The following is a 13,425-nucleotide window of genomic DNA, read 5'->3' as shown; positions in this document are numbered from 1 at the left end:
GTGAATGAACAGCGCTGCTCCTCAGCCGCTGTCATTCACACAACACAGGTCACCAGCTCTTACTGTAGCAATCTCTTATGAACTAGTTTGCAGTAGGCAGGAGATTGCAGGCTCTATTTTAACAGTAGCAGAGGAGGCATGGCTGTGGAAGAGGAGGATTTTCTAGGTTGCATGGGATTCCACACATTATTAGAGTAACCCATTACTAAATGGGAGGCTGGGCAAAGCAGAATAAGATATTTAGTCCTCCAAAATGACTAAAAAACAAGAAAAAAAATAAAATAAGGACACTGATTACAGGACATTCATATACACAAAAAGGTAAAAATGTACTGGGGAAAAAAACAAAAAAACAACTGTTAATGTGTTGGCAAACAAGCAGATTCAAATTATCTTTTACTTCACCTATCTTACATTTATTTATAAATGTCACTTTTGTGCCCTAATGTTTCAACATTCATGCTGCATCAATTTCCTTTACGGGCTGTAAAACACAAAGTACAGCACAAAGTGATGTGAGAAAAAGACAGTTATAGTTCTGACTCACCGTTTGGTCCCCACTCTCTGATTGGGTGCAATGTCTATGGTATCAGTCAGAGAGTCATGGCGCACAGCAAGACCCAGGTCAGCAATTGCACACACTCCATTCTTTTTTACCAGGATATTTTTGGACTTAAGGTCCCTGTGAGCTATTCCAGGCTTTCCTATTGAAAGAGAAATAAACAGTAAGTTTATTTTGTCCTAAATTAAAGAGACCAAAACCTGTAATATGAAAATGGAGCAATACATGAAGAAAAATGAAAACCTCTTACCCTGAGTGCCAACAATTTCCATATGTAGGTGCGCAAGGCCGCTTGCTGCTGAGAGGGCAAGCTTTATCATCCCCTCAATTGTAACTGTGTATCGGTTCAAGTAGTCGAATAACGAGCCATGTTCATGGTAATCCGAGACAAGCCACAGCTGGGTCCATGTTCCATTGTCTGCAAAATGTTAATCCAATAAACCATTTTACCAGTGGAATTGTAAAGCTAATCTGCTTATTAATGTGCTAAGGAGGCTCAAATTTCACAGGGGATGGGTGTAAAATGCTGGTTGGAAAACAACGCCGTTTAAGATGAAGAATTTTCTGCTTTTCACTTTACCAAGCAAATTCTGTACAAAGATACTTATGCAAGGATGACAGCTCCAGCTCTTCATGCAATGTACTAAAACATCAAGCCCGTGGGCTTTCTTAAATTTAGGATTTGTTGATCACAGCATGTTAATGTAAATTACCACCATAACTAAGGGTTTTAAAACTAAAAAGTTTCCCATAGTCATAAAATGACAGCTCCAAGGTTAGAGTCATTGGCAGTGTCTGCCTGCTATACTCTCTTTACAAAAATATATGTCTAAATGTTTGGCTGAACCTCGAAGCACTTGCATTTTTGCATTATGGCAGTCCTGGGAATCAAAAGACAACCATAATAGTGTCTGGCATATCCTAAACTCACTCCAAAGTATATTATACATTCTGTACAAATATTAAGCCAGCCATACACGGTGTAAATTTATTTCCTGCAAATTAAATCCCATCGATTCCCCCATCAACACAGTACACAGTGTTGATACAGGAATTCCCTCTGCTGAGCCACTGTATTCTTCCGGTTATACTAGCCGATAATTGCAAATAAATTTTGTAGGCTGGTTGTACCCAAGTCGATCGATCAACTTGTTACATTCAGCCTGCTCATACATGGTTTGAATCTCAGCCGGTTCCTGGTGAACCATGTGAGCCTAAAGTTATATTCACAGCTAGGCGATTTGAAACCGACAAATTCCAAATTGCGCCCAAGCAAGGGATGCGTTTGCGATGCCATTACTTCTTAACTACTTGCCATCCGCGCTACAGCCTATATACGGCTGCAGCGCGGACTCGAATTTTCGGGAGGCCGTTTTTAAACGGCCTCCCAGTGACACGCCCCCCGCGCGCTCCCGCGAGCGCGCAGCGGGGAGAATCTGTGTCGGCCGTGTCCCTTGGACACGGCCGATCACAGATCGTGGTGAATGGCCAATCACAGCGGCCATTCACCACGTGATCGGATCATCCAATGAGAGATGATCTCATATGTAAACATATGAGATCATCTCTCATCGCCGGCGCTCCTTCCTCACACGGAGCCTGCAGTGTGAGGAAGGAGGGAGAGCTGCACAGCGCCAGGGACAAAGAGACATGTAATCAGGGCACTGATCACCAGTGCCCTGATTACTACAAGGTAAAAAACATACACAGTGCCCCCCCATCAGTGCCCACAGTGCCCGCCATCAGTGTCCCCATCAATGCCCACAATCAGTACCCATAGTGCTGCCAGTCAGTGCCCATCAGTGCCTGCTCATCTAGGCACTGATAAGCACTGACTGGCAGCACTATGGGCACTGAGTGTGGGCACTGATGGTGCTGCCCATCAGTGCTCATCAGTGCTGCCCATCAGTGCCACCCGTCATTGTCCATCAGTGCCATCCGCCAGTGCCCATCAGTGCCGCCTCTCAGTGCCCAGCAGTGCCGCCCGCCAGTGCCGCCTCTCAGTGCCCAGCAGTGCCACCTCAGTGCCCAGCAGTGCCACCTCAGTGCCCAGCAGTGCCACCTCAGTGCCCAGCAGTGCCACCTCAGTGCCCAGCAGTGCCACCTCTCAGTGCCCAGCAGTGCCACCTATCAGTGCTCATCAGTGCCGCCTATCAGTGCTCATCAGTGCCGCCTATCAGTGCTCATCAGTGCCCCCTATCAGTGCCCCCTATCAGTGCCACCTATCAGTGCCGCCTATCAGTGCTCATCATTGCGGCATATTAGTACCTCCTCATCAGTGCCCATAAGTGCCGCCTCATCAGTGCCCATAAGTGCCGCCTATCAGTGCCCATCAGTGCCGCCTATCAGTGCCCATCAGTGCCGCCTCATCAGCGCCCTTCAGTGCCGCCTCATCAGCGCCCTTCAGTGAAGGAGAAAAATTTATTTTCAAAATTTACTCACAGAAAATAAGAAAAACTTTTTTTTTTTTTCAAAATTTTCTGTCTTTATTCTTTTTTTTTGTAAAAAATAAAAAACCCAGAGATGATTAAATACCACCAAAAGAAAGCTCTATTTGTGTGAAAAAAATGATAAAAATTTCAAATGGGTACAGTGTAGCATGACCGCGCAATTGTCAGTCAAAGTGTGACAGCGCTGAAAGCTGAAAATTGGCCTGGATGGGAAGGGTGTTTAAGTGCACAGTAGGCAAGTGGTTAATGGCACCCCAATCTTGTGATTTTTCTTTTTTTAATTAAAAAATTAAGTGATCAGCAGTCAAGCAGCAGCAAGACCAAAACTGCCCACAGAAAGAAAAGGGTGTTCAGTTGTGCAGAGAATATTTTACTGCACTTGGACATCTTTGCTAACCACTAGGTCTCTAACCTTATAGCGCAGGGTGGGGAAGGTAAGCTGCAGACACCTCTGATGCTAGACAATCCAACAGAAATCAGTATCAGACAGTGATAACATGACAAACTATTACTTTCCCACAGAGATTTGGCCAGAGGTCGCCATGTGTGCCACACAGACAACATTGCAGTCGATTGGGGAAATTTTATATGTAGATCTGGCCATTGACATGAAGATATGATTGCAGAATGCAACAGCAGAGCGATGAAATCTCCGACAAAAAAAAAAAAAAGCTTTTGCACAGAAGCGTTAAATTTTTTCAAGCCAGGTATGTGGTCTACAAGGGGTTAAAACCAAAGTTATTTAGGCAGCTGTAAAGGACCTCAACGCTTCTACAGCATTCAGAATTGTGTATTAGGAAAGTATTTGAGTATTTGCTCATCTGCACTGTTATCACTTCTAGGGCAGATAGAAAACGATTGGTTTCTGTGTGCCTTATTCACAACACAAAACTGGTGTGAAAAAATGCAGACATGCCGCAATTTTCAGCGGCACAGTTGAAAACACTTCAATACTGTGCATAGACCCAAATTAAAGGAACACTTACATTAAAGTTAAAAAAAATAAAGAATCAGTGCCTTGCTTTGTGAATGTACTCTTAAAGTTCACATATGGTACACATTCCTAACTGTGCTGAAAGTTCTGAACAAACAGTAGCAAACACACTGTAGAAGTACCATACCTTTGTTATCTGCGGCAATAAATCCCAAAATATTCTCATGCCGCAACATCACAGTCTGGTAGATCTCTGCCTCTCTGAACCAAGACCTCTCCTCCCTTGATGAGAATATTTTGACAGCCACATCACCTCCTCTCCACTTGCCGCGCCATACCTCACCAAAGCGACCCTTTCCAATTATTTCCTGTAAGACAATTGTCCTTGCTACAGTACGCTGAACAAAGAGTGGTAGTCCTGTAGGGAAAAGAGAAAAATAAAAAACACACATCAGTTGTTTGCTGGTTAAAGGGTAAGGCATGTCCAATTATTCATTCATTGAATAGATTTTTGAATATTTAACTAAATTCCTGAAATATTTTTGTTAAAAATCTCATTATACCCTGTGCACCATCAGAGTGGAAGGCTATACAGAGATCGTGTTCTTCTGCACTGAAATGTTCTTACATGTTCCAAAAGTAGAAGGAGATGCTTTAGATATTTACTGAGGAGAATACAGTAGAACTCCCTAGTATGGTTATGCCAATTCATATAGTGGAGACAAGGTTTCAAGAAGCTGCAGACCTGCTATAGTGTGGCAACTGTTTTAATCACAAAATTCTCTAAATTATATATTTATGCAAGAAAAATTTTGCAATACAGTATATGTAGTTCAAATGTGTCTCTAGCTGGAGTTTCTGCTTTTTCAGTTAAAGCCAGAAAGACCAGGAAGATCAGTTCCTGTCTACTATAATATACAACTGCAAAAGACAATTCCACCACTATTAGAATGTTTAGTCTTGAGGTATAACCTACAGAATGGCTGCTTTGGAAAATCTACAGGTACAAGGTCCATTATCTGGAAACCTATTATCACAATTTACAATACAGGAGGGAGGAGATGGAATGGAAGTAGTAAAATGTTTGGGTAAAAGACACTGTTAAAGACAATGTTAAAGACGTTGATAGAAACCCAGGAAGTTTTAGTGCAGGTAAAGAGAAACTCGGTAACAGACCCATTGCATGTTTTATGTGAATACATACATTACACCCCTTCACCAATTATTTACAACTCTTACAGCATCTTTCAGTATTACAAGTCGCCCATATTAAATGCACTTCTGCAATGAAAGTCTCTGCAAGAATGACCAAACATGAGCATTAATATTTTAATTCTGACCCTGATCGGATGAGCATTTTTAATTGCATTTGATGAAGTACACTTGAACTAGCCTCCAATTGCTCTCAAACACCATGTACACTTACCCTAAAGGCTCATGCACTGGGTCGTATCTGACCGCACAGCATAAACTAGTGTGCTGCCTAGAGAAGTGAATGCTGTATGCACATATATGCAAGTAACTGCGCAACCATATATATGCATATGGACACACAATTCTGCATGTGTACAGAAATACAGCTCTGAATTCAGAAATACACAGGTACTTGCATATAAACTGTGAAGTCACATACACCCATTGACTTCTATAGGCAATTGTAGAAGAGAAGGGCAACAAATCCAATAAGAGGACTGGAGGACCTCAGTTACGAGGAACAACTACAAGCATTAAACTTATTCACCCTACATCTCATATTTGTTCCCAAAACTCTTTGAATCACTTCTCTTTGTGTGACTGACTGTTCCTGACACCCTGAAAACACCCCTACTTAAGACATCTAATGAATCCTTCTCCTTATTGATTGATCTAAAAGTCCAAAAAGCCAAGAGAAAGTAGGCCCATGCACTTGGTGGCACGTACTCCACAACCCACATTGCTCATGTTGGTTTTGTGCCCCCTCTCCAGCCTGGGTGCTCCCTCTTCCCCCTTACCTGCCCACCCCCCCCCTTTTTTTTTTTTAACACCTCCTTTGTTAACTTTGTACACATTTCCTTAGGCAGGCCATGGACTGAAAATTGAATTCCTGCAACCGCGGTTGCAGGGAATAAATTTGCACAATTCCCCCATCAACACAGACCAGCGGGGGGAGCTGATGCAGGTGGGGGGAAACTGTCCCCGCCAGGAGAAGACCGTGATTATAGCTAGCAAACCTGTCAGGCTGGTTGTACCCAATTTGATCGATCAACTTGGTACATTCAGCTTGCCCATTAATGGCTCAAATTGATTCGAACCATGTATGGCTGAATCAACGCTCTGATCTTTCTTGGTCTCCGCTTTATCTCCCTGACAAGACAGCAGCTGTCTGGCCTTAGATGGATCAAAAATCAGTCGGTTCAGCAGGGACCTAACGAATTTGGATCCATGCATGGGCACTGTGCTGGTACAGAAGTCCTACTGGAAAATTTCCTCTCAAATAGCGCTGCAGACTAAGACTACAGCGAGGATCTGTGTATTGACAGCAGGGAAGTCTCCCTGTCAATACAATGACAGCAGGATTCCACCACCAACCTTAAATGTGTGGATGGAGGAGTCGGGTCAGTTTTTTTTTTTTCCATTCAACCCACTTGTTGAAAAAAAAAAAAAAAAATCATCTATGGCCAGCTTTAACGTGTTTTTCATGCTGGTCTGATTTGATGAGCTAATGACTGCTTCATTTTCAGTGCAGCGTCAAGGTTTATGAGCCTCATTTTTGGGTTGACAGCTCTACTTACTGTGTTGTATATTTTCGTGTGTTTGTAATTCCTTAAACTGATCTTTAAAAGAATTAAAATATACACAACATGGCTCATAAATGTTCTAAGGTCATTAGATTCTGCAGAAATCCTTGGATAGCTGCATTAAATTCTGAAATTCTGAACATGCCGGTTCTAGTTCTTCATTACTTTGGACGAAACAATAAATCAAATACAACATTAACACCACACCTAGCTTTTGCTTTGGCAAGTCTTCATTTCCAAGATTGGATTACAATTCTAGGTCAACATATGTATATTTAACCTTGCAACACTTTATACCATATCACTGTTACAATGAACTTTACCTGAGCCAGAACCTGATGTTGACAGATCGTAGATCAAATCTGGAAGAGTTTTATCTTTAGCCAGATACATTTCACATGATGGATCCTCCAAGTCCAGCCTCTGCCGGTTGTGATACACTCGCTGGTGACAGTGGAACAGGACCACCACAATAAGGATAACACCCAGGAGAAACATTGGGCCAGCTATGACAGCCACAAGTTCCACTGGGCCCCAGCCTGATGGAGGAGCTTTTGTATAGCCTGCAAAAAAAAACAAAAGAAAGAAATCTGAAATTGAGGTAATAATTTGGGTTATTAGAAGGTGATCTACAGTCTATTTCTAAGTGTATTATTACTAAAACGCAACACCAGAATACATATAAATGCTGAGAACATTCACAAAAAAAAGCAGCAAGTTCTATACTAAAACAACTATTTACTTAGTGCCTTATGCATTATGTAGCTCTTACACAAGGGAGGTTTAGCCTCAGAATCCATTGCCTCCTGGATGCTACCCCTACCACCAGCACTATAAACACAGGAGGTAGATTGGAGATAGAGAGGAGAAAGGGGCGCAAAAGGAGGGGGGACTTTCTAGAGGGGTACCGACATAGGACCAATAAATCAATTATGTAAAAGAAATATTTTATTGAGATAGATATATTATATATATATATATATATATATATATATATATATATATATATATAAAATGTATACTGTCTTTCCAAACAATAGAAGACAGTATTACAGTAATCAATTAAAAACATAAGTGCAAGCCAAATCATAGCAAACCATGTATCGATCATTAAATATCGTATCTTACACAGGGGCTGATAGAAATTACTACAGACCCTCAACCAACCAGAAATAGATTGTCCTGGTTAGTGTGGACGTGAAGAACGATGATGCCCAAAAACTTTAGCCCGACATGTTTCGCGGCAACAGCCGCTTCCTCAGGGGCAGTTGAGGGGTTATATAAACATCAATACAGTTACTAGAAAAAAGGAGAAAAAGACACATATATATATATATATATATATATATATATATAAAAAAAAGACAAAATATAACAGATCTTTGATATGGTACATGTTTCTACCATCCAATGGATATTTATGGATTAATATACTTTTGTATTGTTATTATACATTTTCAATTTCACTTCTTCATATTACCTATTTAGATCTTGTTTATACCGAGATATCCAACCACATTTTGGCCGGTACATTTGGTGAATAGCTCCCATGCTCGCCCCGGGGGGTTGATACCTACCTTATGGTCCGGGATCCTCTTGTCAATTTGCAAGCTGCATGCCCTTCAGGTGTGTTATATATGGTCAGGCTCCTCTCTCTGATTTTTTGATGTTTTATGTGCTACAAATAATTAATGGCTTATGTACCATATCAAAGATCTGTTATATTTTGTCTTTTTGATATGTGTCTTTTTCTTCTTTTTTCTAGTAACTGTATTGATGTTAATATAACCCCTCAACTGCCCCTGAGGAAGCAGCTGTTGCCGTGAAACATGTCGGGCTACAGTTTTGGGCATCATCGTTCTTCACGCCCACACTAACCAGGACAATGTATTTCTGCTTGGTTGAGGGTCTGTAGTAATTTCTATCAGCCCCTGTGTAAGATACTATATTTACTGATCGATACATGGTTTGCTATGATTTGGCTTGCACTTATATGTTTTTAATTGATTACTGTAATACTGTCTATTGTTTGGAAACACAGTATACATTTTATATATCTCAATAAAATATTTCTTTTACATAATTTTTGACTTTATTGGTGCTATGGCAGTACCACTCTAGAAAGTCCCCCCTCCTTTTGCGCCCCCTTTCTCCTCTCCATCTCCATTTACACATACTGGGACGTGGGTGCCCTTTTTCTCCATACCTCCAATTTGAGTCTGTCTCTCCTTTTCACAGGAGGTAGATTGTTACCTTGTATGATAATTGCTTTTTTAATTTTCAAAACATTCTCACTTTTGAGAAACGCACTAAATATGAATCACCCTCTACTTCTAAAACTGTTTTGCTAAAAAAAAAAAAAAAAAAAAAAAAAAAAAAAGGCAATTTATCACATAAATACGGGAAAAGCACATTGTTCTGCCTTATCAAGACTTTCCATTGCAACTAAAGGGAAATTGCATTTGAGAAATGTATTCCCTATGAATCAGCATGGTGGAGTGGAGTCTGCATTCCTTATGGTGACCATATATATAGACTTCTATGATCGCTCCAGAACCAAAATTAACAGCCACCAGGCATTCATACTGAATGATCAGAGCTAAAAGATTATTGAAATCAAATAAAAATGCCCTTGTGCTATTTACATACATATCTAATAATTATATATATTTTTCCTATATTATATATATATATATATATATATATATATATATATATATATATATATATATATATATATATATATATATATATATATATATATATATATATATATATACACACATATACACATATACACACACATATACATATATATACACACGCACACAACATCTCACAAAAGTGAGTACACCCCTCACATTTTTGTAAATATTTTATTATATCTTTTCATGTGACAACACTGAAGAAATGACACTTTGCTACAATGTAAAGTAGTGAGTGTTCAGCTTGTATAACAAAAATTTGCTGTCCCCCTCAGAATAACTCACACAGCCATTAATATCTAAACCGCTGGCAACAAAAATGAGTACACCCCTAAGTGGAAATGTCCAAATTGGGCCCAAAGTGTCAATATTTTGGGTGGCCACCATTATTTTCCAGCACTGCCTTAACCCTCTTGGGCATGGAGTTCACCAGAGCTTCACAGGTTGCTACTGGAGTTCTCTTCCACTCCATGATGACATAACGGAGCTGGTGGATGTTTGAGACCTTGCACTCCTCCACCTTCCATTTGAGAATGTCCCACAGATGCTCAATATGGTTTAGGTCTGGAGACATGCCTGGCCAGTCCATCACCTTTACCCTCAGCTTCTTTAGCAAGGCAGTGGTCGTCTTGGAGGTGTGTTTGTGGTCGTTATGTTGGAATACTGCCCTGCAGCCCAGTCTCTGAAGGGAAGGGATCATGATCTGCTTCAGTATGTCACAGTACATGTTGGCATTCATGGTCCCCTCAATGAACTGTAGCTTCCCAGTGCTGGCAGCACTCAGGCAGCCCCAGACCATAACACTTCCACCACCATGCTTGAGTGTAGGCAAGACACACTTGTCTTTGTACTCCTCACCTGGTTGCCGCCACACACACTTGACACCATCTGAACCAAATAAGTTTATCTTGGTCTCAGACCACAGGACATGGTTCCAGTAATCCATGTCCTTAGTCTGCTTGTCTTCAGCAAACTGTTTGCAGGTTTTCTTATGCATCATCTTTAGAAGAGGTTTCCTTCTGTGACGACAGCCATGCAGACCAATTTGATGCAGTGTGCGGCGTTTGGTCTGAGCATTGACAGGCTTACCCCCCACCCCTTCAACATCTGCAGCAATGCTGGCAGCACGCATAAGTCTATTTCCCAAAGACAACCTCTGGATATGATGCTGAGCAAGTGCACTCAACATTTTTGGTCGACCATGGTGAGGCCTGTTCTGAGTGGAACCTGTCCTGTTAAACCACTGTATGGTCTTGGCCACCGTGCTGCAGCTCAGTTTTAGGGTCTTGGCAATCTTATAATAGCCTAGGCCATCTTCATGTAGAGTAACATTTTTTTTTCAGATCTTCAGAGAGTTCTTTGCCATGAGGTGCCATGTTGAACTTCCAGTGACCAGTATGACAGAATGAGGGTGATAAAACCAAATGCAACACACACCTGCTCCCTGTTCACACCTGAGACCTTGTAACACTAACAAGTTGCATGACATTGGGGAGGGAAAAGGGCAAACTGGGCCCAATTTTGACATTTTCACTTACTTTTGTTGCCAGTGGTTTAGACATTAATAGCGGTTTTAAATTATTTTGAGGGGACAGCAAATAGCAAGTATTTATCGGCGTATAACACGCACTTTCTGCTCCTAAAAATGGAGGAAAAGTAGCAGTGCGTGTTATACGCAGATATAACAAAAAAAAAAAAAAAAAAGCCCAGAAAGCACTAGCAGCGCCAAGAGGTAGAAGGGGCGGGCGGCGCCGAGGAGAAGGGAGGATGCGCGGTCATCGGAAGTCCCGCCTCCTATGCCGACGTCAATCATAGGCGCTGGGACTTCCGATAACAGCGCGTCCGTCCTTCTCGGCGCTGGCCCCCTTCTACCTCTCGGCGCTGGCTGGCGAGGCTGCATGTATGGGCACTGCGCTGGCTGCATGTATGGGCACTGCGCTGGCTGCATGTATGGGCACTGCGCTGGCTGCATGTATGGGCACTGCGCTGGCTGCATGTATGGGCACTGCGCTGGCTGCATGTATGGGCACTGCACTGGCTGCATGTATGGGCACTGCACTGGCGAGGCTGCATGTATGGACACTGCGCTGATGAGGCTGCATTCGTGGGCACTGGTAAGACTACATTTAATTTTAAAAAAATGTTCTGAGTTCAAAGCTATTTTAAATTTCAGCTTTTTTCCTGAAATTTCTGCCCTAAAATTTAGGTGCGTGTTATACGCTGGCGCGTGTTATACGCTGATAAATACGGTATATTTGTTTTTACACATACACACACACACACTTCTGCACGCCAAGTTCTCCAACTAGGCAACATATTATGGATGTCTTTTAATGCAGTATAAAGAATAAGACCACACATAGATGATTATTTCAGTTATTAGTAGTACCTGGTGGTTTGAATACCTTGGTAATTTAGCTCTATTGAGCAATCTAACAGCACTGTCTCCATGCCTGAATTCCTGGCTCTATCATCTCCATGGAGTCTAAAAACTTTAACCGAGGAAATATCTTTGCTCCTGCTTCCAGGAGGTATAAAAAACCCAAGCAGGGAAACTGAGGACCCCAATAAAGGCAGGTGGACAAGAACATCAAGGATTAACTGGTGTGAAAATTAAATTCATACCATTGGGCACCAGGAGGTCCTTGCTGTTGCAGTCATCTGTGTAGCAGCATTCAGTGTTGCGTATGTCCTCTGAACTTAGACAGTAGAATGGTTTTCCTGCAGGTACAAGTTCACTCTTAGAAATGCATGCTCGCATTTGATGTCGCTTTCCATCAATGTTGGCAATTGAGACCATACAGGCTCCATCTGTCTCACATGTGAAGTTCGATTTGATGCAACTAGAGCACAGACATCGAAGTGCTAAAGGGATTAAACAAAAAAGATTAAGATTAGTTTAACAATGCTTACCGAGTTTAACAATGCTTACCGAAATATACAATAGAGTGAAGATTGCCATTTTTAAATGTATAAGCTGAAAAAGGAAACAGTCGTAAAGCAAATCACTTGTGTAATAGAACGAATGCCGAAAAGTCATTTTAATGTATATTCGTTCCAGGGCAGAGCCTCATTGAGTTTAGCATCACTGCACTGAAGGTAAAACATGGTGTATCAGCCAGATAGGTTGATTTTCTTTTTCTGTAATAACATAATGAAATAATGCACAATTCTAAATAAAAAAAAAAAAGACAAAAAAAGGCCAGGGCTGTTCAGGGGCAGCAAAACTATACTGCAAATACACCATTTCTCTTCAAATCTTTCATTTTATTGAAATAATACATTTTTTTTTTTTTTAAATGAAAACATCTTTCCTTGGGAAGCCCATTGGGGCCTTGGTACAAAAATAAACCTGGATATTCAATGTCTGATAGCTTGCCTTTTCACATAAAACCTTAATACCCCACCCATCAAAACATAACCGCGAACATTTTTATGTTGTTTACGATGAGGCCAGGGTGAATTTGACATGCTCCCCGAGTCAGTTGACTCTGCCTGCTTCATTAAGAACTGTGAAAAAGGCAAGTTGAACCATTGATAAAAATTGTCCAAAGCATCCCCCACTTTTCCCCATGAAATAAAATGTAGATGATAAAAAGCAGAGGCTATAAAAATCTAGGCCACCCTCAGAACTGGACGCAAAAGATATGATTCTTAGATCAGCATATCGATCCGTAGGTCTGACACCAAACTATCTACTTTTTCCAGACTGTATGTATTTGCGTGCATTGAGGCTTAAATTACTGACCAAAAATGCTGATTTTTCCATTTTGTTCTTACTGAAGAATGCACATCGCTTTTTTACGCGCCTGTGTGAACAGGCACATTACAATTAATGGGCTGTATTTTAGCTCAGAAAAAAAAAAGAAATGCTGTACCGAGCTTTTTCAAGCTGCAAGATGCTCAAACAGGAGTATCGTGTGCAAGAGGCCTAACACACTAACACCGCCGATTTTTACTCCTGCTTTGAGGCGGTTAGTGTTAACACCAGGTCTGT

General features: G+C 41.3%; 1 protein-coding gene across 1 annotated transcript in view; it reads right to left on the bottom strand.

Moving 5' to 3' along the window:
* The window catches only part of ACVR1B (activin A receptor type 1B), an 84,783-nt gene that overhangs the window by 17,069 nt on the left and 54,289 nt on the right, over positions 1-13,425 (bottom strand). Inside the window, exons 2-6 of the mRNA XM_082245495.1 lie at positions 12,054-12,293; positions 7,047-7,286; positions 4,134-4,364; positions 813-980; positions 548-704 (exon numbers count right to left, since the gene is read on the bottom strand). Of these exons, the coding sequence (XP_082101621.1) occupies positions 548-704; positions 813-980; positions 4,134-4,364; positions 7,047-7,286; positions 12,054-12,293 (1,036 nt within the window). The remainder of the gene's footprint in view (positions 1-547; positions 705-812; positions 981-4,133; positions 4,365-7,046; positions 7,287-12,053; positions 12,294-13,425) is intronic.

This window comes from Pelophylax lessonae (genome assembly GCF_965119305.1).
Source record: "Pelophylax lessonae genome assembly, chromosome: 2".
NCBI classification, from domain to species: domain Eukaryota; kingdom Metazoa; phylum Chordata; class Amphibia; order Anura; family Ranidae; genus Pelophylax; species Pelophylax lessonae.
This window is presented reverse-complemented; position numbering and strand designations above follow the sequence as displayed.